Consider the following 25,940-nt stretch of genomic DNA (forward strand, 5'->3'; position numbering starts at 1 on the left):
ATGTAGCCTATTATCTGGAAAGCAGGCTGGAGTATATGGAGCAGGGTGACAGCCGGCGCCTCTCCAACTATACACAGATACCAAAATAGGACAGCGTTGTGCAGCAAACGTCCTGAGAGCTAATTTGAGGTTAGTGTCTGCGAGCGCCTGTTTCAGTCCAGAAAGCACAATTCATGCCATTATACGGTGGAAAGGTAAACGTGAATGAGGGAATATGGATTTGAAGATTAATGATTGATACAATGTTGTGAATAATGTTTAAAATCCAGTGGTTTGAGAGTAGAAAATCATGTCCTGTGCTGATGACATGAGAGCCTTTATTGCACTCTCAGATCGTAGCCTACTCATGTGTGTATAGATATAAATAGCCCTAATATTGTAGTAGCCTATGTTGTGGTAAAGATGGAAGCCAATATGTAAAGAAAAGCCATTAAATGCTATCAGATGTTAGTTGTTTTCACATGTTCTTAGGCCTATAGTAAATTAAATGGCACAAGAAATGAACACCACAAAAGTATGCCCCCCCCCCACATAATGTATTAACCCAATAAATGATATGTTCTATCTTCTCTTCATTTTTTAGCCACTATGTCAGACAAAGGAAAAGAAAGCTACATTTATGACTTTTGTGACATCACCCATCCAAATGAACTATTGGATGCTCTGAGAGAGTTCTACCTCGGTGGCATATTCACCGACATCACCCTACAATGTGCCACAGGACAAGTATTTTACTGTCACAAGGCAGCATTGTCAGCTCGCAGCTCTTATTTCAAAGTCATGTTCACAGCCGACATGAAGGAGCGGTCAAACAACCTCATCAAACTGACTGGGATTGATTATGAAGTTCTGAGTGCTTTGGTGAATTACGTATACACTTCCAAGGTGAACATCACTGAGACAAATGTACAGAGCCTGCTGGAGGCAGCAGACCTCTTACAGTTCAGCTCAGTGAAGAAGGCTTGCGAAGACTTCCTTATACGCTTCCTGGATGTGGACAACTGCCTGGGTATGCACTCTTTTGCTGAGCTGCACATCTGCCCTGAGCTGGAGCGGGAGGCACGAAGGGTAATGCTCAGCAGGTTTGAGGAACTCATACAGCAGGAGGAGTTCTTGGAGGTGGACTACGACAAGCTGAGTTCAGTCATGTCTCTTAAGAACCTCAACGTATGGAAGGATGAAGTTCTCTTGGATGCCGTGGTCAAATGGGTCACCCATGACGTTGTTAACCGTATTGATCACGTTCAGGACCTACTCTGTTGTATCCATCTTGAGCTGGATGAGATGTACTTCAAGACTGCCCTGGATGTACAGAGACAATGCTTACTGGGCAATGAGGGAAAAGTAAGGTAATTGATTATCAACGCTTTGAAGTCCAACTGCAAAGAGACTTCAGCGAGCAGGAAGAAACTGTCCTCAAGCATGTATGTTATTGGAGGGTACTACTGGCATCCACTCTGTGAAGTCCACATATGGGATCCAATAAGCAACACATGGGTGCAAGGAAAAGATATGCCTGACCAGACAAGGGAGAGCTATAGTGTATCTTTACTCGGGGCAAATATTTATGTGACTGGGGGTTATAAGACTGAGACTATTGAAGCCCTGGACACAGTTTGGATTTATAATGGTGATTGTAATGAGTGGACCGAGGGATGCCCCATGATCACTGCCAGATACTACCACTGTTCTGTGGCTTTACATGGCTGTATCTATGCCATAGGAGGGTACAGAGGAGGAGCTATACAACTTGAGACTGAATTCTATGACCCCTTAAAAAAGAAATGGTTCCCTACAGCCAACATGATACAAGGTATGAAAACATAAACAGAACCACTGTACAGGGAGTTTGTTACAATGAGAAGACACCTAAGCAAACATGCAAGCCTGTGTTGCTCTAGTATTGCCCTTGAACTTGTCAGTTTCACATGGTTGGGCCAAAAGCTATTTTGGCCACTCATTCACTCTATTTGATTCTCAGCCATTGACCTGTAAATAATTACTTTCAAGTTATTCTGCATATTCAAATAACATGCAAAATATTTTACTGAGTAGTACTAATGAAATCAGGATTGTTTTGGCTGTTCACTGTTTTTGATCAAATGCTTCCTCTTTCAAAGGTGTAGGAAATGCCACTGCTTGTGTCATGAATGACACAATCTATGTGACCGGTGGCCACTATGGATCCAGAGGAAGCAGCACCTATGAAAAAATTCAGGCCTACAGGCCAGACATAAATGAGTGGAACATTGTCACAATAAGTCCTCATCCAGGTATGATAGATTTTGAGGGAAGTGGGCATTTTATTTTAATTTGTATGAAATAATATTTAGTAAGGAAATCATTGTCTTTATGCTTTCAGAGTATGGCCTGTGCTCTGTTTCTCTGAACAACAAGCTGTACTTGGTGGGAGGACAGACTACGATCACAGACTGCTACGATCCAGAGAGAGATGAGTGGAGGCAGTTGTCAGTGATGAAGGAGAGGAGGATGGAGTGTGGTGCTGTAGTGATCAATGGCTGCATCTATGTGACAGGGGGATATTCCTATTCAAAGGGGACATATCTGCAGAGCATTGAGAAGTATGACCCAGAGCTGGACACCTGGGAGGTTGTGGGAAGCCTCCCTAGCCCAGCAAGAACACACGGATGCATTTGTATTTACAGTGTGTAGTGTTTTTCAATGTACTTTTACAACAAACATCAACTAAATCCCGTGGATGCAGTTCCTTCGTGCCATACCGCCCATGAGTGGCAGGGGCTATGTATGTGTGTGACAGGTGCTAAGAATCTTTTTACAAAAAGTGACATTATTTAGAGTATCTTTTATACCCAATTGGCCAAAATGAATGTTCAGTGACAAATTATTGCTGCTGGTTTAATATTACAAAAAGAGCACATACTTTTCAATCCACTTACATTGAATGGCCTATATCTAACACACTGGTTCTCATGCACTTTACATTACCATTTGTGTAATTTTGGCTTAGACTGGTAAACCTGATAGAGCACTAGATATGCACGCTGTTTTTAGACAAATCTCTACATTTGAAGCACAAATGTCATCAACCATACATCTGAATCTTAGGGTTTTGGGTATGCACAATTATTCAGGTTTCCTTTGTGGAGACCTCTGATTCTGAATGTAAAAATAATGAACTAAAACAGCTGTCGATAAAAACCAAACTGATGATTATGGATGCAAAAATGTATAGGCTGAAGCAGACCACTGCCTAAACGTTGCAACAGTCTGCGGTTGATTGATGCAGTATGCACATGATTTGACTTGATAAATGTAACTTTAAAGATGCAATATGCAGAAATTGCTCTGCCATTTTCTGGTTGCTGAAATTGTAATAGTATGGCTAATTTCAGTTTATGTGACAAAACATGGAAGTATAATGTAGATAATCATTGTACTATCTAAACCACTGGGAAATTTTTCAATAAACAAAAATATTGTATTTTCAGCTGTTTGAAGCTGGTTTACAAAAGAAAGTAAAAGATGCAAAAACGAAACTTAAGAACAGAAGCATAGAAATGGTACACATAGAACATATCTACAGCTTCTTAGACTTGCTTTCAAGGAGAATGACGGCTCACTAACTCATATTTCAATTTAATTTGGTCAAGCCGCCCAAAAAGCTACATATTGCAGCTTTAATCTACAAGATGATGCACATAGATGTGGTGGTTGTATGTTCACTGATTTCGTAGACTGATGTGTGAATTCTGCCCACTGAATCAATTAAATCAATTAACACATGTAAATAAAATATTTACCAAAACCTTTGGCCATAAACTACTTCAGCAGAAGTTAGGTGGCGCTGGTTGGCGAAAAAACAAGAAGGCGGTTGGTAGCCTAGTTAGGAAGAAAAGGCAGAGGGGGAGAGGGAGGGGGGGGAGAGGGAGGGAGGGAGGGGGGGGGGGAGAGGGAGGGAGGGAGGGAGAGGGGGAGAGGGGGAGAGGGAGAGGGGGAGAGGGAGGGGGAGGGAGGGAGAGGGGGAGAGGGGGGGGAGGGAGAGGGGGAGAGAGAGGGAGGGAGGGAGAGAGGGAGAGGGGGAGAGGGAGAGGGGGAGAGAGGGAGAGGGGGAGGGAGGACAGGGTCTGAGCAAGCGAATCGAGGAATCTGGGTTAAAGAGAGCGCGCTTGTTTGAAATGGAAAAGCGTCTCGGTAGCTATTAATAAAGAAGAACATCAACGACGAAGCAGCTGCTGGTTCGTGCTGAATGTACGGAGATTGTGACAGCCGGTTAAATGGCGTCCGTTGACAAGGCAAGAACAAGATGTATGTCAGGAGAAGTGCAGTATTATCATAAGGAGACTTATACGTGGTCCTTTGTAGCTCAGCTGGTAGAGCATGGCGCTTGTAACGCCAAGGTAGTGGGTTCGATCCCCGGGACCACCCATACACAAAAATGTATGCACGCATGACTGTAAGTCGCTTTGGATAAGAGCGTCTGCTAAATGACATATTATATTATATTATATTATTATTGGAATACGGAGGAGGAATGGAGGGTAAAAGAGAGGCAGAGGAGGTCTAAGAGAGAGAGGGTGAACTTGAGTCGGTTAAAAATGGCGGGAAAAAGGGAGATGGTTTGTTAAAGAAGGATGGTAGAAAGTGTAAGCAGAGTGAGTTGAAGTCAGGAGGAGAAATGGAAGTGAATGAGGGCGAAGAGGTGGTAGGTGTCCTGAAGTTCTCTGAGCCCGTGGCTTGCACAGAGGGTCAGGATAAAGATGAGTCTGTGAAAATAGGAGTTATGTTTTTGGAAAAAGTGGACCCTTGCCTTTTGGCTGATCCATTTGTGGTTTCAGGGTGGGTGAAAACAGAGTTGGGTGCTGTGGAATCGGAGTGATTACTGGGGTAGCGGTAAATCTGAAAGCTGAACAACTGAAGGGGAAGATTCCCGGTGTTTGTAATGCTCCTCGTTTGGTGCGATGCAGACAGGGTGGCGTGAGTGGAGAAACAGAAGAGTCATTGTCTGTTCTTTTTTGAGTTTTGATGTTGAGTCTTTGCCCGACAAAGTAATGTTATGATATATAAGTTATCCTGTACAAGCTTTTGTGCCGAATACATTACGTTGTTACAGGTGTCAAGCTTATGGGCATGTGGTAGCAGTTTGTAGGAGGGAGGTTCCTAAGTGTGAGAAGTATGCAGCAGGGCATGAGACAAAGGAATGTGTAACATTGGGGAAAGTAGTGGTATGTGTTAATTGTATGGGTGCCCATGGGGCTGGGGATCAGAAATGTCCCATGCGAGAGGCAGGTTGAGGTTTCCAGGGATAGAGTAGTGCAGAAGTTGTCATATGCTGAGGCAGTGAAGAAAGTAGAGGAAGATGGGTCAAGGGGGAGGGATCCTGAGAGGAGTGGTGTGAGTAGTAGGTCTGTACCAATACATAGGGATAAACCAACAAGTGATATAAGTTTCAGTAAGATTGGATTTTTGGCATTTATAGCAATGGTTAACGGTACTGCAGGGATGGAACGTAAGTCGCAGAAAATAGAGGTTGTGGTGGTAGCTGCAGAGAGATATTTGGGTGTGCGAGACTTGACATCAGAAGAGTTACAGGGTGCGTTAAGTGGTGGTGTCCCATCCTTTCAGGCTGTTGGCCTGAAGTAGGACTAAATAGATCTAAATAGTGGTGTATGGTATTTTTTGTTTTTTACATTTTATTTTTTGTGAGTAGTGTTAGATGGTAGGGTATTTGTTGAATTTTTTTATATATATTTTTCAAGCAAAGTATAAGGGAGTTATAATCCAGACTAGTAGGTGGCGGTAATGCAACATTTATTGGATGCCAACCGCCGTTAAACCTCATCGAAGACAAAGAAGTTAGGCGGCACTGTAGCATAGGCTGCAGTGCAGAACGCAAAACAGCATACCAAAGCAATTTGTTTTGGCCATCAACGTTCTCCGTAGCACGCAGGACAACCAACCTGCTTGCAAACGGGATTTAGCTTGTGTGGAAGGAAGAAAGCCTTCTGATCAACATTCATCTCTGCAGGTAGCAAGTCAATATATCACAGTAAGTAAATATGTTACAATTAGCCAGCGTTTGATCTTCCTGTGCAAATCATCTTATTTGGTAAAGAACCGTCCTATCTTGTATTTTAGAGGCCTGTGGCGAAAGAAACCGTTGCACGCTAGCTAGCTAGCAAGCTAACGTAACGAGTTAGCTGACAGAGCGAGGCATTTCATGTACGTGCTGGCCACACTAAACTGCCCGTTAGTTCATGTCTTCGGTTGAATTTAGAGGCTATGTTACTGTAACCACTAGTGAACGAAATTAATTAATATGGGCTTTATATAGTACTAGGTAGCTTGTTAGGCTGGGTAACATGACTGTCTTCAGTCAGGAGTGAAAACGTGGGCAAGCAAATGCTTTTCCCCACGCAGACCTCATGTGCATGTCCGTTGTGTAATTAGTTGGCACGGCTCGTGCATCTAGCTAAAGCATTTCCCATTTGGTTAGTGTTGCTTATAAATCAATAATATTGATTTGTCTCCTTTTGATCTAATAAATACTCCACCTTTGACTTCTTTTTTTCAGACTCATCATGGCAGAAATTCAAGAAATGTCTGAACTTGAGAAGAAGGTGGCACAACAGATTGAGGTATTTTATGTCATAGCAAAATGTATTATACTGTAGCTGTATAATAAAATATGGTGGTATATACTGACAGCTAACCTGGATAATGCTGGTCATCCCTGATTTACGCATGTTTTTATTTATTTATCTTCAAAGTACTACTTCGGTGATCACAACCTTCCAAGAGACAAGTTCCTCAAAGAACAGTTGCAGCTCGATGACGGATGGGTGACCCTGGAAACCATGCTCAAGTTTAACAGGTTTGTGCAATTTACTCTTCTTTTATCAATTGAAGCTTGGGACTTGGTAAGGCCTACATACATATTTTTTTTATTGTTCGCTATAACATGATTCCTAACTCCCCTCTCATTATTTTCAGACTGAAATGCTTGACAACCGATCACAACGTAATTGTTGAGTCTCTGAAGAAATCCCAGACTGGCCTTTTGGAATTGAGTGAGGATAAGACAAAAATCAGGAGAATTTCAAGCAAGCCCTTACCAGAACTGAACGACAAGTACAAAGATACCCTCAAACACAAATCTGTGTACATTGTACGTTTCCAAGATTCGAGATGCACCTTATTACAGCTGTTTGGAGCCCTGTGTTTGTATGTATGTTAAACATTTTCTATCTTCCAGAAAGGTTTTCCGTTGGAGACAACCCTTGATGAAATCGAGGGGTGGCTGAAAGGGAAAGGCGTCATAGAAAACATTCAGATGAGACGAAACTTCCAAAAGAATTTCAAGGTGATTCAGATCAACTTTATTATCCCACTAGGGGGAAATTCATTTGGTCATGTGCTTAAAAAGACAGTACATGAAAACACAGAAACTACACACAATAATTAATTGAAAGTGCTATAGCTACACATTTAAAGTGAAAGTGCAATATGCTGTATACTCGAGCGACCAACAGACTATCCATTATACAGCCTAATGGCTATTGGAATAAGAGTCCCCATATCTGTCAGTTTAGATTTTATTTTGAAGAAGTCTTTCCCCTTGTCCGGCAGCTGCTGTGACTGAGTTTTGAGTGAAGGGGATGAGTACTGTCCTGTAAAATGCTTTCAAGTTTTAGGAGGATGAGTTTTGTGTACAGGTTGGTGGCCAATTCTTGATCTATGCCAATTATCCATCCCGCCGTCTTGATCAAGCGCTGAAGCTTGACTTGGTCTTGCGCTCGCATGTTTTAAAACACTCATATCAGACCAAAGGACCGCACACTCTGCAGGACAGATTTATAGAACATTTGTAAGATTTGTCAGGAGATATTTTTTTCCATTTAAGATTTAACAAATGCGTGTACTACAAAACACTCAGCATCTCCATCCATTTTCAGGGCTCAGTATTCCTGGTTTTTGACACTGAAGAAGCATCAAAGCAGTTCCTAGCACGCACAGACACCAAATCATTCAAAGAAAATGAAATGATTGTACTTTCAAGGTAGGTTGAGGCTAAGCTACAATTACCAAGTCTCTAATATGACCTATTGATACTGGTGAAGAGGATATGAATAGAATTAACTCCGCTCTTGTGTTTTCAGAGAGGAGTACCATGCAAAGAAAACGGAGGATAGAAAACTGTTGAAAGCAGAGGCAAAGGCTAAAGCTAAACAGTGAGCACATTACTGACCATTAATCATTACATTTTTACATTTTATCATTCAATCATGTTTGTTTTTTCTGTAGTGTATTTCTATGGTAAAGTAAATTGTTCCAAATTAAATTTGTTTTACAGTGACAAGGACGAAAAACAAAAACAAGCAGAGGAAGAGGAAATGGTAAGATCTCTGGAAGTGCTATCACAAATCCTTATTGAGATGTTTTGAAGGGGTCATCTTCATTAGGGCTAAACATTTTGAAACTGGCAAATCTGTTCTTATTGGAGAAGTTGGTGTAGCACCACCTCCAATTCAAGATGTTTTTCTCCTGTTTGCTTCTATTGAACAGGAACCCATTGTATTTTTCTTCCCAAAACAGGGAGGTTTAAAGTTGTTCACTAATGGTCCTCTGCTTTATTTTACACTGTAGAAATCTCTGGACGAGCAGACCGGATGCCTGTTGAAGTTCTCAGGCAATCTTGACAGTGTTTCAAGAGAGGACTTTCACGAGGTGTTCTCAGGTCATGGTCAAATCAAATGGATTGATTTCACCAGGGGCGCCAAAGAGGTAAGAATTGCAGTGTAATAAACCATTTGAACCACCCTTCAATTACAAATGAATGTCATAGGAAATAATTATTTATCTTAAAGGGTACCATCCTCTTCAAAGTGAGTGCCAAGGAAGCTCTTGATAAGGCCAAGGAAGCAAGTGGAGGAAACTTGAAAATTAAAGACGAAGACGTTACGTGGGAGGTGGTGGAGGGAGATGCAGAGAGGGAAGCTCTGAAAAAGATAATTGAAGACCAACAGGAATCTCTCAACAAACGTAGAGGTGGTAGAGGTAACTGAGTTCAATTTTTTTTTTTTTTTTTTTCATAATGTCATATTTCTGATCTGATGGTGCATTTCCTCTTCTCTCTTTACAGGTGGTCGAAAATCAGGTGGGAGAGGGGGGAGAGGAGGACGAAGGGACAGGGGTGGACGTGATGGCAAATCACATTACCAAGGCAGAAAGACCAAATTTGATGATAGTGATAATGATGACGGTAAGAGCAGTTCTGTTAATCAAGCAATATCATGCTAGGATTCTGCTGAGACAAATGTCTGTCTGCCAATGCTCAATGAGAAACTTTGGAACAATTGAGTATCTAATATTTTCCTTTTAACTTCCATTTCTCCAATAGCACCTCCTAGCCCAAAGAAGCGAGCCCTTGAAGGAGTGTGCAAAGATGCTGATGCTCCAGCTGCAAAAGTTGTCAAAACTGAAAATGGTTCTTAGAAATGATGTACTAGCACATCTCATTGAAACATTTTATTTGAAAAGAAACCCATTGAAAACAACTTTATTCCATTCCAGTGGAGGCTTCATGTTGTGGAAAATCGTAGAAAGTCCACCTTGATGTCAACCTAGAAAACAATTTAGAATGTAAGACTGGAAAGTTTTCAGCCCTTATCAGTAATGTGGTGTGCATCTTACATTGTCAATACCTATCAATTTCTACCCTGAACATACTTTATGGGATTGTCTTATTTAAATATGGATTTCATTCGTTGTGTTGACTGCGTCTGAACATTATAATTTCATTTCAGCAGGAGCATATTACACCTGTTTGTCGCCTCCATACAAAGATGTGCATGTCAATAGAAACATGTTAATCAGAGTGCCATTTTATTTTTCCTCAATTATTTTAAATCATGTGTATACGGTTGAGTCCAAAAGCACAGATCTTGTTCCTTTCAAGTTTACTTTTGTGAATAGCCAATAAAGTTTGATTTTAAGTTATTCTCAGAAGCATATTCTCAAAGCACTTGGTGAAACAAAGGTACACAGACTTGACAACATTTGCCTCTTACCGATTTCTTTTTGTGGAACTTGTAGGATGCTGGCAAGTCATATCTTAGCTCTAAGGAGAGAAACACACTGTCAGGTTTGATTTACGTGTACTTGTTCAGCACCTCCACTGCAGTGTTTAAGTCGAGTCACTAAACCTTGAGTCCGCTGTGGTAGAGTCACAAGTCCCTATGGCTAAGTTAGTCACCAATGGTAGAGTTTCTATGGCTGACGATCAAGTCCTGGTCCAAGTCTGAGTTCAACAACAAATACATTAACATTGGTTTATGTGCACTTAAAAATAAAGTGAAAGCAAAACAAATGATTCAGGGTTCTTTAGACAGTTTGGTTAGTGCTGGTTGTTTGCTGCTACAGTATATTCGCACCTTGATTTGGCATAAATCTGCCCAGCAAAAACTTGTGGCAGGCTGGCAGGAAGACTTGTGAGCATTGAAGTAAAGCAAATATTTTTATTCTGTTGCCCAATGGTGATAATTGCCTGCAATAGCCTATGAAACATGTCCTTCACACACTTTATTTAATGTTCAAGATTGTCAATAATAAACAGGCTCTCAGCTCTAATTTTTTTGTAGTCACCCACTGATGTGTAGATTTTTTTGTGTAGAGTTTTTTTTGGGGAGTGGAAAGTAAAGGGAGACCTGGCTATGGGATGCAGTGGGGAAAGAAAGTGGGAGGGTAGAGATATGAAATTCAAACAGCCTACTTTTCTATACTCAAGGGGAGAGAATGACATGGCTAGACTGTTTTACTTTTAAACTCAATACTATTGTTTTCAATTTCGTAAACCAGTTTGTTTCTTAACCAGGCAAAGCTAAATAGTAGGCTGGTGACTGGTGGTTACGAGGAAGCAAGAGTCGCTTGCGCAGCCTATGATTGGAGGCGGAGCCTGCCCACACGTCAGTGTGTCCTTCCCACTGCTAGAAAACTGAAATCTCGCTGCTCTGCGCACCCAGTGCTGCTAATATTTTGCTTATAGTAGCCTATCCAGTACAAGTGCAAAAACAAGTCACAGGAAGGCGAGTCAGAAGTAATAAATAGGATCTCGAGTCCTGGACTCGAGTACTACAACACTGCTTCATTGTGACATTTCTGTTACCTGCTATTACTTCCATTTTTACTCCCCAGTCACTTGCTTTCTTCTGTATGTGCTGCAATTAGGCAAAAAGAGGAATTGGACAACACTCATGACAGAAGTTGATGAAAGAGTAGTACACCATGATTGAGTGTTCTGACAACTTACACCTCGTGTTGCTGTTTTGTGAAGGGAATATACTGCTGTTGTTGCCATAGTTAAAGCGGTCCTCAGAAACTGCATGTCCATACCTTTATTTTTGAGAAAGCAATCAAGGTTTATATCACATATCAATAGGTTGTTTTATTAACTTTTAAATGTGAAATGATCTCACCTTGGTTGTGTTTGGTGCCAAACGGAGGATTCATTATCACAGTGTCAAATTTCTTGGCATATGCATGGGATCTCAGGGAGCACATGTCACACTGGATCAGGTCTATGTTGGTCAGCTCAAATTCCTCAGAGTTCCTTTTGAATATCTCCAGTGCATCGTCATCAATGTCAAACCCAACACACAAACTGTAAGAGAACAAGGCGAGTGGTTAGATAAATACTCCAGTACAATAACTTTTCTTCACAGACAGTTTGTGTTATTTTCTTACCCTGCATCAAGCATTGCTGCTCCAATGCTAAGAACGCCACATCCGCATCCCAAATCTGCAACCAATTTGCCCTCGATGTCATCAAATGTGTTGTGGATTGTATAAAGCATACATGCTGAAAAGATACATGTTTAAATTACTAAAGTTAGACTCTGCAATTAGAATTACCATAAAATTCCAATTGGCATGCAAACAAATTGTGAAGAGCCATTAGGAGGTTTTGGCAGATTAATGTTGTAGTTGACATTTAAGCAAGAAGTCGCTCCGATGTCATATGGCTGGCTGTGGCTGAGTCTACCTTTAACTTGAACAACAAACGTTTGTAATGTCATAGCTTTAGTGGGCCACCTGTATTGATTAATGTGGAGTAGTCTTACCTGCAATGTGAGGGCTGGTTGGATATTGTTCAAGAAGAATCTTAGGTTCTTCAAAAGCGTCCACTTGTTGAAGGCAACTTTCCAACTCTTTCAGTTTCATACTGGCTGTATAGCAAACGTTGACCTGCTAACAGCTAACGTCACAGACACTCAACGCCCAGAGCCCTATCGGAAAGACAACAGCAATCAAGGAAGCTAGCTTGTGCTCGATAGCTGCTGCCTGTAAATGCAATCCAAGAGTCGGTTTTATTTTTTACCTTCTGCTGGCCAAGTTTGAGCTAGAATATGGCATCAAAAGATGGAACTCACAGCACACCCCTCTTCAGAGCCACGGGGAGTGTGTACAGAGTGACACTTCCGCAATAGTGGGGTCTCAATGAAAACAATCCGAAGTGCAACAGACGCTAAGGAAAACAGTACCGCTCTATGACCGTCGAGTTTTTGCAATGCAAAACATGCATAACATTTTCATATTCCACTATTTACTGCCACCACTGGAATTATCATTATCTAGTTAAGGATTAGCTAGTTTACTGTAATTGTAGGTTGTGATGGTTTGTCTATATAACTTTTGGTCCACAAAATTGCATGGTCACGGTTGATCAGCTACCTACGGGACAACAGTAGCCGAAACTACGACACAGCTTGACCACTTGCCAAACTGGATGTTGATTTGCAATGAAGTCAAGTCAGTGAGTTTGAACCAATGATTTATATACGTCATTGGGTTGAACACAATAGACGCGGAACACAACCAGTGAACACAATATCGAAATGTATCGCGAGAAATCACGAGAAGGTAGCAACAAGACAACAAAAATTAATTTGTGTACAACAAGCCAGAGTACATGATGGCGGCGTTGCTGATACGCCGGGACAAGAAATCTACTGCTGCCCATTTAAAGGCAGACCTTAATCGGACTGACAACAGCTCTGGTGTCCGACAACTTCAAGAGCTGCTTGATTGTGTTCTTAATCCAGAAAAGACAGCGGCAGACACCGAGGCTCTTGACTGGTGCAAATGTCTAATAGCAGGCGGAGAAGGTTTCGAGGAGTTCTGCAAAACGTTCCGGTCCTATGACAATGCTACTTTATGTGGCTTGGTTTGGACAGCCAATTTTGTGGCATACCGCTGTCGGACTTGTGGCATTTCTCCTTGCATGTCACTCTGTGCAGAGTGTTTTAACAACGGCGATCACACAGGCCATGATTTCAATATGTTCAGGAGCCAGGCTGGTGGGGCCTGTGACTGTGGAGACAGTAATGTCATGCGAGAAACTGGGTAAGTTTAAGAGCGCTAGCTGGCTATTAGCTAACGTTAGCTAGCTAATGTCAACTAGCTAGCTAGATTGTAATTGACTTTCTAATTAATTGACAATGCTTAATACTTGGCATTTTTTGACAGCAACTGACAATCAAACAATTCAAAAAAATGATGGGGCAGCTAGCTAGCAAAGTTCTACCAACAGTAGGTGGGAGTATGCTGCCTTACTGAGCGTCAGTCTAGTTTATTTAGCTATAAACCATGCAACTGTGCCGTTTTGACAGGTCCCCATCATTTTACTGACGTATGTTGTCACTGAACATGCATTGCTTGATAAACCATTAACCTTTAGATTTAGCTATACAAAACCTAACAAAAAAATTCTTTATTTTAGGGGGGTACTAGATAGGCTGCGTTTAGACTGGCATCCCAAATCTGATCTTTTTCACTAATTGGTATTTTGACCAGTCAGATGAGCTTTTGTTAGAAATTGCGTAATTCAAATCTGGTATTGGAATAAGAGAAAACATAATCAAGAGATATTCAATCCAAGCTAAATTTATTATATGCAAAATGTATGTATGATAAGTATGATGGTTCGTATACGGGCTCACTGAAATACCACGCAGGGCAGACAGAGAACTAAACCATTGTTTACAGGTTCTTTCTCAAATACTCTGACAGAGAGTTCCCACCTCTTCTGTTGGCCAATCAGAGTAAAGGACTGAGTGTGGTTTAGACTTTACTCAGCCAATCCGTTGGCGCACGGGTTAGTCCCAATCCCTTGGCGCTCCACCGTTCCCAGGCATAAGTTGCTATCATAATAACCTGTAGAGTCAGCACCCAAAAGACACCCTTCCAATCTGTACTCTATGTACCTACGTTCAAGGACGGTTTCACAGACAACAAAGAGAGAGTGTTCGTATCTGTAAGAAATACAAGTCTTATCTGTCCTACCCCCTAACGTTCCTTACATGAATCACAGCCTGTTATGTGAAACAATTTATATCAGTATAGTACAAACCTATGCTTATCATTAATGCATTCCTTCTAAGTTATTCATCACATACAGATCCAATTATGAGAAAAATAGAACCCAACAATCCCCCTTTTCACACCCACTAGGGTGTGAACCCAAAATAAGAAAACACAGGATGTCAGTCATTAAAATACAATACAAACAAAAATAATCACACTTTTATTAATAGGCAATAATGATACTGAAAAATAAAAACCCTCAGTCCTTCCATCTACACCCAACTTGCAAACGGTTGGCTACCAGTCACCCAGGAACTTCAAACCTTCACATAAGGAAAGATAAACATTCACAATGGTTAGCTTGATTAATAAAGCATAAAACACAGGATTAATAGAACACAAAACATAAGATTATTAAAACATAAAATATAAACAGGGAAGTAAATTTTTGCCCCCTTTAGACACCCTCTAGGGTGTCACTCCACCAAGCCTGGTTTCATTCCTTAGGTCGGAGTCCGGGATTGGGCCGTATCTCACCATCTGTTTGGAAACCACCTTCTCCATCTCCTTTTCTCACCAACCCTCAGACACAGGGAATAAGACAACATCCACAAAGAACAAGTATACCCATAGAAGCTATAACTTCACCCAGAATAGTTACAACAATAGTTTTCCATTTACCAAATATGTTATCAAACCAACCGTTTATGGAGCTATCAATACCAGAGTTCTCAACCAGTTCGTTCGCCAGCGTGGTCACTCCCTGAAGCGCTTTGGTCACGGACCCGTCCGGTGCTGTGTTGTTGGAGATGAAAGTACAGCACAGAGATCCAAACAGAACACAAACCCCGTCCCGCTCAGCCAAAAGCATATCTAAAGCTATTCTATTCTGCCATGTCATTAAGCTAGTTGGTGCTGTCTGCTCAGCCAATCCCTTTATTGCATCACGAGTGTGGTTTATAAATCTTTGCTGGTTATAGTAAATATAATTTATCCAATCTACGTTTTTATTAATTGTTGACCACCAGAAAATACTTGATTCAAACCCAGCTGCGATCTGATTCCTAGCTTTGAATTGTTCTGGAACCCCTCGAGGTACTGCTATCCCATCAATATATATATCCTTTCATCAAAGGATCCCGGGAGGAGGTCCCACTTTCTACGTGACAACTCACCAGTCTCTGACACGTTTGATTGTTTGCGTATGTAGGTGAGTTCACAATCTGTTATCACCACACAACCATCAGATGTCAGCACGGGCCTGGTTTTGGTTCCTAAAATCCTCTGGCTGCTACAAAGAGGAGAGATTAGTCATGGTCTCTTTAGTTGTGATATTCTCTGTGTGGGAGCAGGAGCTAAGATGCCCTACCCTGTATCCTATCTTATTAGTCCTAGAAAAACAATAAGAATCCCCTGTGACTTCAAACTGAGGCAACCCAGGTCGGGATGACTTTGTTATCGGGGGATACAGATAGTGCAAGTTACTACAAGACTCTTTCACCACATTCCCAGGTGGCTTGCATGGAGGATAAACCTGACAGAGAGTTAAAGCCTGTCAAGGGGAACGGAGTATTTGTTAACCTTGGTTTGGCTGTCCTACAGGCATAACAGTCCTCTTTAGACCGTATACTGAATCCATTCCAACCACAGGTTAAAATCTATTTACTCCGTCTCCATCTGTACTACTTCCTTCAGGTCTATAGTTTGCACTGTCTCACTACCTCCCTCAGAGAGGTTTACTCTATAGGGTGCCCCAGTTGAAGAGGATATCTCACTTGTCAGGTCTGTAATCTGTTTTAGCATAATTCAGACTTTAAGACAGTACCTACCCTTATATGGGTCGCACTGCCATTTCTGATAATTCCCTACTTTCACAATACTACACCTGTCCCTAAACTGTGTATGGAGATTGACATATCCCCCCCCGCTTGGTATAAGCAACTACATAGTCCCAGGATGTACATGGTGACATGCATATGGTGATGTCCTTCCCTAATGTCCCTAGTACTTCCCCTTTCCCTACGTCTAGCTGTCTCCTATGCCTTATCAACTTGTGTTAGGTTAACTACTACTTCTGGCTGATCAGGAGGGTCTGTGTGTGTTAGGAATATGGCCCCCACAATCAGACAGCTACCTACCGTCGGGAGACCTGTGAATCCTCGCCCTGAGAACATGTCAGACGCCAGAGGCCAACCCATTGCTTCACCTTCTATCGAACTCACACAGGGATGATCAGACAGGGTAAGGGAATCTTCGTTAAGGAGCCAACCCCCGAGCCCTAGTGGTGATCGGTTCTTTCTCCTAACTCTGTGTTTGTTTGTCAGGTGTAGCTGGGTTTACCTTTTTGCAGTGAGTGACATGCACCCAGATGGATCTCTCAGCTATTCTGCTGGCAAAGGCAGTACTTGGTAGGGCCCTTCCCGCCAGGCCTGCTTCAGTCTCCTGGTTAGATAGAGTGGGTCACCTTCTCCTTTAGTTCACCTGTGGGGCACAAAACCTCTGACATACAGGTGTGGTTAATAAACTATCTTCACACATACATGTTCAGCTCTCAATTTCTAATCTTTTTTTCTTTTTTGTATTTTGTCCTCTCCTTCGTATATATTTATTATTTAATCCTACCATCTCCTACCATACCATCCATACCCCATTTGACACATGATTTGCCCATGTGTCTATTACCACCTACCTAAACAATCACTTAGGTAATATTGGTCATTCATTATCCAATTGCCATCCCTCCACTCTCTCTTCTGTTATTTAATGGTTCAAATCAAATATATTATTACCAAATTATAATCTTCTTCACACTTTTTCATAAATGTTTAGTTATCCCAAGTGTTCATTAAGTCCTCATGACATTCATTCTCATAAGAAATCATATATACCCCAAACTCAGCCAAAACCTAAAAAACTCCATAAAATTCACTGTGTGTGCTCCTCTAAGACCTATCACCCTTGACCTGCTGAAAACCCCCCAAAATTTAAACAACAAGGCTTTATAAACATCATACTAGGTGTGTTGTTTTTTGTTTGAAAAACCCAATTTGAAAAATAACAACCACAAATAGCCAGGCCTCACTTAATTTGGTAGCTCACTTATATGACCTAAATACTGCCTAACTTCACTACTGCTCCCCTAGCCCTGGGCAACATTCCAACGAGATGAGCTAATCTCTTTCTCCTGGTTATAATCTAAAAATGGGAGTACACACAAAACATGATACAGATATCCCCAGTCTTAACCCATCAATAATTGTTTGTATCAATCTAATTCCTCATAACTAATCCATAAAACCACTCAAAATTCCTCGAGTATACGATGATTATTTAATTGATTACCCTAACTCTGCTACATGTGATCTCATCTCAAATGATCCATTATCAATTATTTGTTCAACCCCCTAGGAAAATCTGTCTCCCCTTCTATTGTTCCTGTCCCCCCTGTAAATGTCATATTTGAGTTTTTAGCCAATACAATCACGGTTACATCAAATGTTCCCTCATTTAATGGTATTTTCTTCCTAATATAACTTCCCTAAATGAGATTAAATCCCCTGCCTTCCTCTACTATCCTTATATCATTACTGGATCAATGATAATAATTGTAATAACTATTTCACATTAAATTGTGCCTTTTTTCTGATAAATGTTATAATTGTAGCCTACTCCATCACTTTAGTTTAAAATATACGTTTGTTTTATGTAACAATTCCAGAACCCACCACAGGCTGGCGCTATCACAACAGCCAATGTCACTTGCATCCACGTAACCAAAATACATTATCGTTCTAAAATGTACCAAACATTTATATTTTCCCGCTAACCCATTTCAGTTCGCTATTCAATTTATTTAACTGTTCTCTCTGATTATGCCCTAATTAATAAAACAAATACTTGCTATCGTTGATAAGCATACATTTAATGATGTTCCTACCATCTGAACTGTACTGTCTCTCACCCTCCCCTTGCTCCTTCGGGGAAAGCGCATGGTAACCTTATAACATATTTTCATAGACCTTTCTAGAATACTTCTATTTAAGCTATCTAATTCAACCTTTCACATTTCTCAATCCACATAGTAATCTAGGTATATAGCCCCACTGCGAAAGCTTTGTCTACTGTCCCTACCTGTGTTCGAACCAGGGACCCTTTACATACATCGCCAGGCACTCCACACCATCTGCGATGCTCTCAAAGTAACTACTCCCAGTTCATAGAGCAAGTGACGTCACCAAATGAAAATCGCAGTAGCTTTCACCTCAGCAAAAAACTCTCTCTCCCTTCACCCATTCCCTATTGAATAAGTTAGTTTTTCTATTTAACCCCAAAACACGCTACAAATAGTCCATTCAACATTACCAAACTAAATACTCAGTAGCATCCGATCACCACCCACACCAGCCGTTGACTTCGCCTCATGCCACCGAAATGCCAAATAAACCATAATAGTTCAATGGAGCCCCCTATTGGTTCTCCACTATTGATACATTACTTCCATAACCACATTAGTTATGGTCCGATTACCCATTAAACCTTATCACATGATCAAACAACGCCACAACCTTAAACTCATATGGGGTGGCAGGCAGCTTAGTGATCAATAGCGCCGCGCCAACAACCGAGAGGTCGCCGGTTCCAATCCCCGAGCCGACCAGGCGAAAAATCTGCCGATGTGCCCTCGAGCAAGGCACTCAACCCCAATCGCTCCTGCAAGTCGCTCTGGACAAGAGCGTCTGCCAAATTACCAAAAATGCAAATGTAAATATTCTCTACTCTCTCACCCATAACGTACGTCTACGTCCGGGTGAGCAAGTTTAGAACATCCCTCATCAGAAACCCACATGCACCTCTCAAATAATCACCCCGTGGTGTTCCCAGCCAACTCCCAGTCTTTCCTGGCTCCAAAAGCCACACTTTCGCTCTCTCCAGCCCCTCCCCTCGCAACTCTCTCTTCCCTCTCCAGCGGGAGTGGGCTTTGAGGAGCTATTTCTCGTTTTAGTGTTTCCAATATTCTGTCGTTATTTAAAGTACTTTAATCTATTTATTTAAATCAAATGATTCCCACCTAATTAGTTAAAGTTGGTGCATGTTTATATTTAAACGATAAACCGAATTATTTCAGTCTAATTGTTTAACCAGTATTTTGCAGGGTCAAACATCAAACATTACATCAAATAATCAACAAAAAAGCCTCAACCCAAGCACCTAAAACCAGAATTATGCTATGTCTAACACCAAACGGCACAGTTCAAACATATCAGCTCAACCGTTTCAGTTCAGTCACACAATTCATCACTTTGGCTTTATGTTCCCAATTGTTTTTAACGGGTTATATGGTTTAAGCAACCACAAACCCAACAGTTATCCCCAAATTATACAGTTTGGACAGCCACAGACGTTTTAATTCCCAATTAGTTTTCTATCAAGGTATACAGGTTTATCATTCACACTCTCATGCATACGACAACACTTGCACTGTCTAACTTTTTATAGTACCTCCTATGAGTTTTAAGTCATAGCTCGCACTGTCTAATCTACTTTATAGTACCTCCTATGAGTTTTAAGTCATAGCTCGCACTGTCTAATCTACTTTATAGTACCTCCTATGAGTTTTAAGTCATAGCTCGCACTGTCTAATCTACTTTATAGTACCTCCTATGAGTTTTAAGTCATAGCTCGCACTGTCTAATCTACTTTATAGTACCTCCTATGAGTTTTAAGTCATAGCTCGCACTGTCTAATCTACTTTAAAGTACCTCCTATGAGTTTTAAGTCATAGCTCGCACTGTCTAATCTACTTTATAGTTCCTCCTATGAGTTTTAAGTCATAGCTCGCACTGTCTAATCTACTTTAAAGTACCTCCTATGAGTTTATCATAGCTCGCACTCCCATGGGTTTAACCATCACAATTATCAAACATTTGCATAGTATATTATGAAATCGAAGTAGTATACTGTAATTGTTATTTATCGTACAATAGGGTTCACTTACATCAAACAGGTGTTTCACAAAATTAATTTGGATAAAGCCAATATGCAGAACTTTAGTTATATAAACAATAGGTGTCTGCTTACCTGTGTTTTTAGAAGCCCGGGCACTTTGTGAAACACACAGTTCGACGACAGCGATGTCCAATAGGCTGGATGAATCCCAGCGAAGTTCCGCTACCAGATCACAGTCAGAGGTCACCAATTGTTAGAAATTGCGTAATTCAAATCTGGTATTGGAATAAGAGAAAACATAATCAAGAGATATTCAATCCAAGCTAAATTTATTATATGCAAAATGTATGTATGATAAGTATGATGGTTCGTATACAGGCTCACTGAAATACCACGCAGGGCAGACAGAGAACTAAACCATTGTTTACAGGTTCTTTCTCAAATACTCTGACAGAGAGTTCCCACCTCTTCTGTTGGCCAATCAGAGTAAAGGACTGAGTGTGGTTTAGACTTTACTCAGCCAATCCGTTGGCGCACGGGTTAGTCCCAACCCCTTGGCGCTCCACTGTTCCCAGGCATAAGTTGCTATCATAATAACCTGTAGAGTCAGCACCCAAAAGACACCCTTCCAATCTGTACTCTATGTACCTACGTTCAAGGACGGTTTCACAGACAACAAAGAGAGAGTGTTCGTATCTGTAAGAAATACAAGTCTTATCTGTCCTACCCCCTAATGTTCCTTACATGAATCACAGCCTGTTATGTGAAACAATTTATATCAGTATAGTACAAACCTATGCTTATCATTAATGCATTCCTTCTAAGTTATTCATCACATACAGATCCAATTATGAGAAAAATAGAACCCAACACTTTGAAAAAGATATGGTTGTTCAAAAGACCAATTAGTCGAAAAAATAAATGAATTGGGCTGTCTGAACGCAGCCTCAATAACGTGGCTAATGTTAGCTAGCTAACAAAACATCAGAGGCTAGGTCACGTCCCTGTCATAGGACCCAAACCCCAGCAATCTAGTCAAGTACACACAGCTTTCAGCAATGGCCATAAACACAGCAGAGGTGTATTCATTACTTCTCGCAACAGAAACCGTTTACCTTTAAGAACCAAACTGAACGAAACGGTCAGGGACCTACCTGGATTTGTCCAATAGAAACTCTTGTTTTCGTTGCAAAACATTTTCTGTTTGGAGTAAAATGTTTGTTGCAAAACAGAATCGTTGTAATTAATACACACCTGTTTTTCCTGTTGTGGGGTAGGTAACCCCGTCAGTGACTATTTTTGTGAAAGGTTTGCATTTTATATTATTAATGCAAATACTGTACTATTTAAATGAACTAATCCTACAAGGTTTCTAGGATAATTACACTTTTTCCCTGCAGAATAACTCAATCACTTGTGACATATCAGGTCATGTTTAGATTAAAGGGCGACTGCACTTCCTGATTTGGCCTCGTTTTAGATTTGGTTCATTAAGAAATGCTAGCGGCCATGATTAAATTCAAACGTGAGTTGGTTTTGGGGTGTGGTTTGATGTGGGTGTGTGTTCACAGAGGGGAAGAGTTAGCCAAATTATTCTGCCAATTATATTCAGTCTGGTGTGAGCCCATGGCGAATTTGGTTTGACTTTGGATAGCCTGTCTCTGGGGCTAGTTAGGGACCGCCAAATAAATGACACAATGTAAATTAGACAATATTTTCATGTTGTGCACATTCTAGTTTTCTCATAAAAAATTTCAATATGTGTATATTAATTACTTAAACTCAAACCAACTATACATTTAAGTCATTGAAATTTGGAGCTATTGGAATTTTAAAAATTGTCGCATGTACATTGTGTAATTTACTGATGGTCCCTAACTAGCCCAATAGGGATATCTGTAGCTCAGTTGGTAGAGCATGGCGCTTGCAACGCCAGGGTTGTGGATTCGTTTCCCACGGGGGGCCAGTATGAAAATGTATGCACTCACTAACTGTAAGTCGCTCTGGATAAGAGCGTCTGCTAAATGACTAAAATGTAAAACAATGTAAATCTAAAGTGAACCCACATTAACCACAGGCATTATGATTGTGTCTTGCAGCTGCACTCTGAATTGATGATCACTTGTGGGCAGGATTGAAACAAAACAAACCTTCATTTACATTGTGACACAGTCACGACCACAAGTCTCACAAACTCAGTTTTGGACGACAATGACTTTATGACAAATGACACTATTTACACTTTCGTCCATTTTGACAGAATAAATGTTTCTGACTCATATCGAGTTGCTCTTTAACATATCCTCTTTGCAGCTTACTCCCCACCATTCCTCTTGAGTTATTAGTTTACTCTTCTGCAGTTATTTTGTTTGTTTGATGGATGACATGGCACAACATTTTGTTCAAGGCAGTCAGAAATACTAGTAGCCTAAATTATAATGCATGTCATTTAGCATTATCAAAGGAAGACAAAATACACTGCTAGTGTCCATTAGATAGGTTGTCCAGTAATTGTTCCCAAATACTAACACAATGAATTGTAGGTACTTCTCTTGGTTATGAAATAAACATATATGGATGTTGTCCTCTGTCAGGTTTTGCAGACGGCATCGGTTAAGAACCGGGGAGAATGTGCCTTCAGTCCCCCGAGACTTACTACTGATGCCAGAGATGGTCCTACCTCACTTCATCATCTGTATCATACAGTACCTAAGGGATGGATACACTGAACCAGGTGGGAGAAACAGCATCTCACTATGTCTACAGGATACCCTAAAAGCACCTTTCATAGCTGATTGCAATTAAACAGCCCTCAGAGAACAAAACAAAACATTGTGGAGAAATTGTTAGTTTACAACTTATGTAGGTAATTCTGCTTGTATTCATGAGCCCTTCTGCCACATTTAATTTCATAACTTTTATCATACCTTGGACTCACAGACACATCAACTGAGAGGGACCTACAGAAGGTCTTACAACAGCTGGAGCCCCAGATCTCCTTCCTAGAAGAACTGACGAAGATGGGAGGAGCAATGAGAACTGTGCTGACAAAGATCCTAACGAATCAGCAAACATTCAAGGACCTGAGCATGGGTAAATACAGTTGAAGTCGGAAGTTTACATACACCTTAGCCAAATACATTTAAACTCAGTTTTTCACAATTCCTGACATTTTAATCCTAGTTAAAATTCCCTGTTTTAGGTCAATTAGGATCATCACTTTATTTTAAGAATGTGAAATGTCAGAATAATAGTAGAGAGAATGATATATTTCAGCTTTTATTTCTTTCATCACATTCCCAATGGGTCAGAAGTTTACATACACTCAATTAGTATTTGGTAGCATTGCCTTTAAATTGTTTAACTTGGGTCAAATGTTTTGGGTAGCCTTCCACAAGTTTCCCACAATAAGTTGGGTGAATTTTGGCCCATTCCTCCTGACAGAGCTGGTGTAACTGAGTCAGGTTTGTAGGCCTCCTTGCTCGCACACGCTTTTTCAGTTCTGCCCACAAATGTTCTATATGAATGAGGTCAGGGCTTTGTGATGGCCACTCCAATACCTTGACTTTGTTGTCCTTAAGCCATTTTTGCCACAACTTTAGAAGTATGCTTGGGGTCATTGTCCATTTGGAAGACCAATTTACGACCAAGCTTTAACTTCCTGACTGATGTCTTGAGATGTTGCTTCAATATATCCACATAATTTTCCTTCCTCATGATGCCATCTATTTTGTGAAGTGCATCAATCCCTCCTGCAGTAAAGCACCCTCACAGCATGATGCTGCCACCCCCGTGCTTCACGGTTGGGATGGTGTTCTTCAGCTTGCAACGACCCCCTTTTTCCTCCAAACATAACAATGGTCATTATGGCCAAACAGTTCTATTTTTGTTTCATCAGACCAGAGGACATTTCTCCAAAAAATACGATCTTTGTCCCCATGTGCAGTTGCAAACTGTAGTTTGGCTTTTTTATGGCGGTTTTGGAGCAGTGGCTTCTTCCTTGCTGAGCGGCCTTTCAGGTTATGTTGATATAGGACTCGTTTTACTGTGGATATAGATACTTTTGTACCTGTTTCCTCCAGCATCTTCACAAGGTCCTTTGCTGTTGTTCTGGGATTGATTTGCACTTTTCGCACCAAAGTACGTTAATCTCTAGGAGACAGAATGCGTCTCCTTCCTGAGCGGTATGACGGCTGCGTGTTCCCATGGTGTTTATACTTGCGTACTATTGTTTGTACAGATGAACGTGGTACCTTCAGGCGTTTGGAAATTGCTCCCAAGGATGAACCAGACTTGTGGAGGTGTAAAAAAAAAATTCTGAGGTCTTGGCTGATTTCTTTAGATTTTCCCATGATGTCAAGAAAAGAGGCACTGAGTTTGAAGTTAGGCCTTGAAATACATCCACAGGTACACCTCCAATTTTTATTTATTTTTTAGTCATTTTAGCAGACGCTCTCATCCAGAGCGACTTACAGTTAGTGAGTGCATACATTTTCATACTGGCCCCCCGTGGGAATCGAACCCACAACCTTGGCATTGCAAACGCCATGCTCTACCAACTGAGCTACACGGGACTACAATGACTCAAATGATGTCAATTAGCCTATCAGAAGCTTCTAAAGCCATGACATCATTTTCTGGAATTTTCCAAGCTGTTTGAAGGCACAGTCAACTTAGTGTATAAACTTCTGACCCACTGGAATTGTGATACAGTGAATTATAAGTGAAATAATCTGTCTGTAAACAATTGTTGGAAAAATTACTTGGGTCATGCACAAAGTAGATGTCCTAACCAACTTGCCAAAACTATAGTTTGTTAACAAGAAATGTGTGGAGTGGTTGAAAAACGAGTTTTAATGACTCCAACCTAAGTGTATGTAAACTTCCGACTTCAACTGTATGTCTGTTTCCACTTTCTCGTAAAGCCATTGGTTGAATGTTATTCTGACCATTGGGGGGGGGAACTATCAAAAGGTGAAATTATACTAATCAATATTGCCAAACAATAATGATTCAATGCTCCACACATGCCATTGGTGTTATGCTAATGAATGTCTATTAGTTTAATAAATATCTCATATGTAAATATGCCCTGTAGGTCAAGAAGAGAATGTATATGCAAAAAAGAACTACGAGAACTACCTGTCAGCACTGAAGAACTCAGGCCTGGTGTCTGTGGAGGAGAAGGCCCAGACTGGGGCTGCAGAGCCCACACAAGGGGCTGAGACAGGGGCTCTGGTCTTACAGGGTAAGACCTCATCCCCTCTTTTAGGAGTTGGAGCTCAAAATAGTCCCTGATTGCATGCCATGTTTTTGTAGTATGGAAACATAATGGAAGTAGTGTTTCTCAATTACTCATTAATCGAGGAAATAATGAAGTAATGGCAGCCATCCGTCTCCGCTCTGTTTTCCTTAGGAGCCGCAGCACCAGCCAGCCCTGATGAGTCCAATAAAGAGGTATGTGAATACTGTATCAGAATAGTTAGCCTTCTCAGTATTGAAATATAGATACAGTAGTTATAATACTTCACATTATGTTTTTCTTAAAGGAGGATCAAGATGGGGAGCAATCTATTGGACAGAGAAAGAGGGTGAAACTTAGTAGCACTACCAAAGGTAATTTACATAACATGCATTACATTCTATGTAATGAT

General features: G+C 40.9%; 4 protein-coding genes across 7 annotated transcripts in view; 3 read left to right on the forward strand and 1 right to left on the reverse strand.

The window, feature by feature from the left end:
- Positions 1–588: 588 nt before the first annotated feature.
- klhl23 (kelch-like family member 23) lies at positions 589–2,673 on the forward strand (the record flags this gene model as incomplete). Its single annotated transcript, XM_084160995.1, is given in 4 exon segments — positions 589–1,350; positions 1,354–1,813; positions 2,121–2,273; positions 2,363–2,673. Coding segments are annotated over 4 exon segments (1,686 nt in total).
- Positions 2,674–5,844: 3,171 nt separating this feature from the next.
- LOC311130121 (lupus La protein homolog B-like) lies at positions 5,845–9,978 on the forward strand. The gene is made up of 12 exons (XM_084162804.1): positions 5,845–6,028; positions 6,554–6,617; positions 6,750–6,853; positions 6,973–7,147; positions 7,235–7,342; positions 7,935–8,038; positions 8,139–8,210; positions 8,333–8,375; positions 8,626–8,763; positions 8,847–9,036; positions 9,122–9,241; positions 9,380–9,978. Exons 2-12 carry the CDS (start codon positions 6,561–6,563, stop codon positions 9,472–9,474), a joined length of 1,206 nt encoding a protein of 401 aa, XP_084018930.1. The 5' UTR covers positions 5,845–6,028; positions 6,554–6,560; the 3' UTR covers positions 9,475–9,978.
- mettl5 (methyltransferase 5, N6-adenosine) lies at positions 9,493–12,562 on the reverse strand. Of its 2 annotated transcripts, XM_084162813.1 has the most exons (8): positions 12,356–12,441; positions 12,099–12,263; positions 11,722–11,836; positions 11,454–11,638; positions 11,288–11,370; positions 11,144–11,195; positions 10,050–10,099; positions 9,493–9,602 (listed from the first exon to the last, which is right to left on the reverse strand). In XM_084162813.1, the coding sequence occupies exons 2-8, from the start codon at positions 12,196–12,198 to the stop codon at positions 9,561–9,563; spliced, it is 627 nt and encodes a 208-aa protein (XP_084018939.1). In that variant the 5' UTR covers positions 12,199–12,263; positions 12,356–12,441; the 3' UTR covers positions 9,493–9,560. The 2 variants fall into 2 exon arrangements, with proteins under 2 accessions (XP_084018939.1, XP_084018938.1); XM_084162812.1 differs by having other exon boundaries at positions 12,099–12,562.
- Positions 12,563–12,798: 236 nt separating this feature from the next.
- The window catches only part of LOC311130101 (E3 ubiquitin-protein ligase ubr3-like), a 62,675-nt gene continuing 49,533 nt past the window's right edge, over positions 12,799–25,940 (forward strand). For all 3 annotated transcript variants that reach the window (XM_084162772.1, XM_084162773.1, XM_084162774.1), the window contains exons 1-6: positions 12,799–13,380; positions 22,881–23,020; positions 23,227–23,379; positions 25,385–25,534; positions 25,703–25,743; positions 25,836–25,902. In XM_084162772.1, coding sequence (XP_084018898.1) covers positions 12,947–13,380; positions 22,881–23,020; positions 23,227–23,379; positions 25,385–25,534; positions 25,703–25,743; positions 25,836–25,902 — 985 coding nt within the window. In that variant the 5' untranslated portion in view covers positions 12,799–12,946. The remainder of the gene's footprint in view (positions 13,381–22,880; positions 23,021–23,226; positions 23,380–25,384; positions 25,535–25,702; positions 25,744–25,835; positions 25,903–25,940) is intronic.

Source organism: Coregonus lavaretus, assembly GCF_964263955.1.
Source record: "Coregonus lavaretus genome assembly, chromosome: 5".
Lineage (NCBI taxonomy): Eukaryota > Metazoa > Chordata > Actinopteri > Salmoniformes > Salmonidae > Coregonus > Coregonus lavaretus.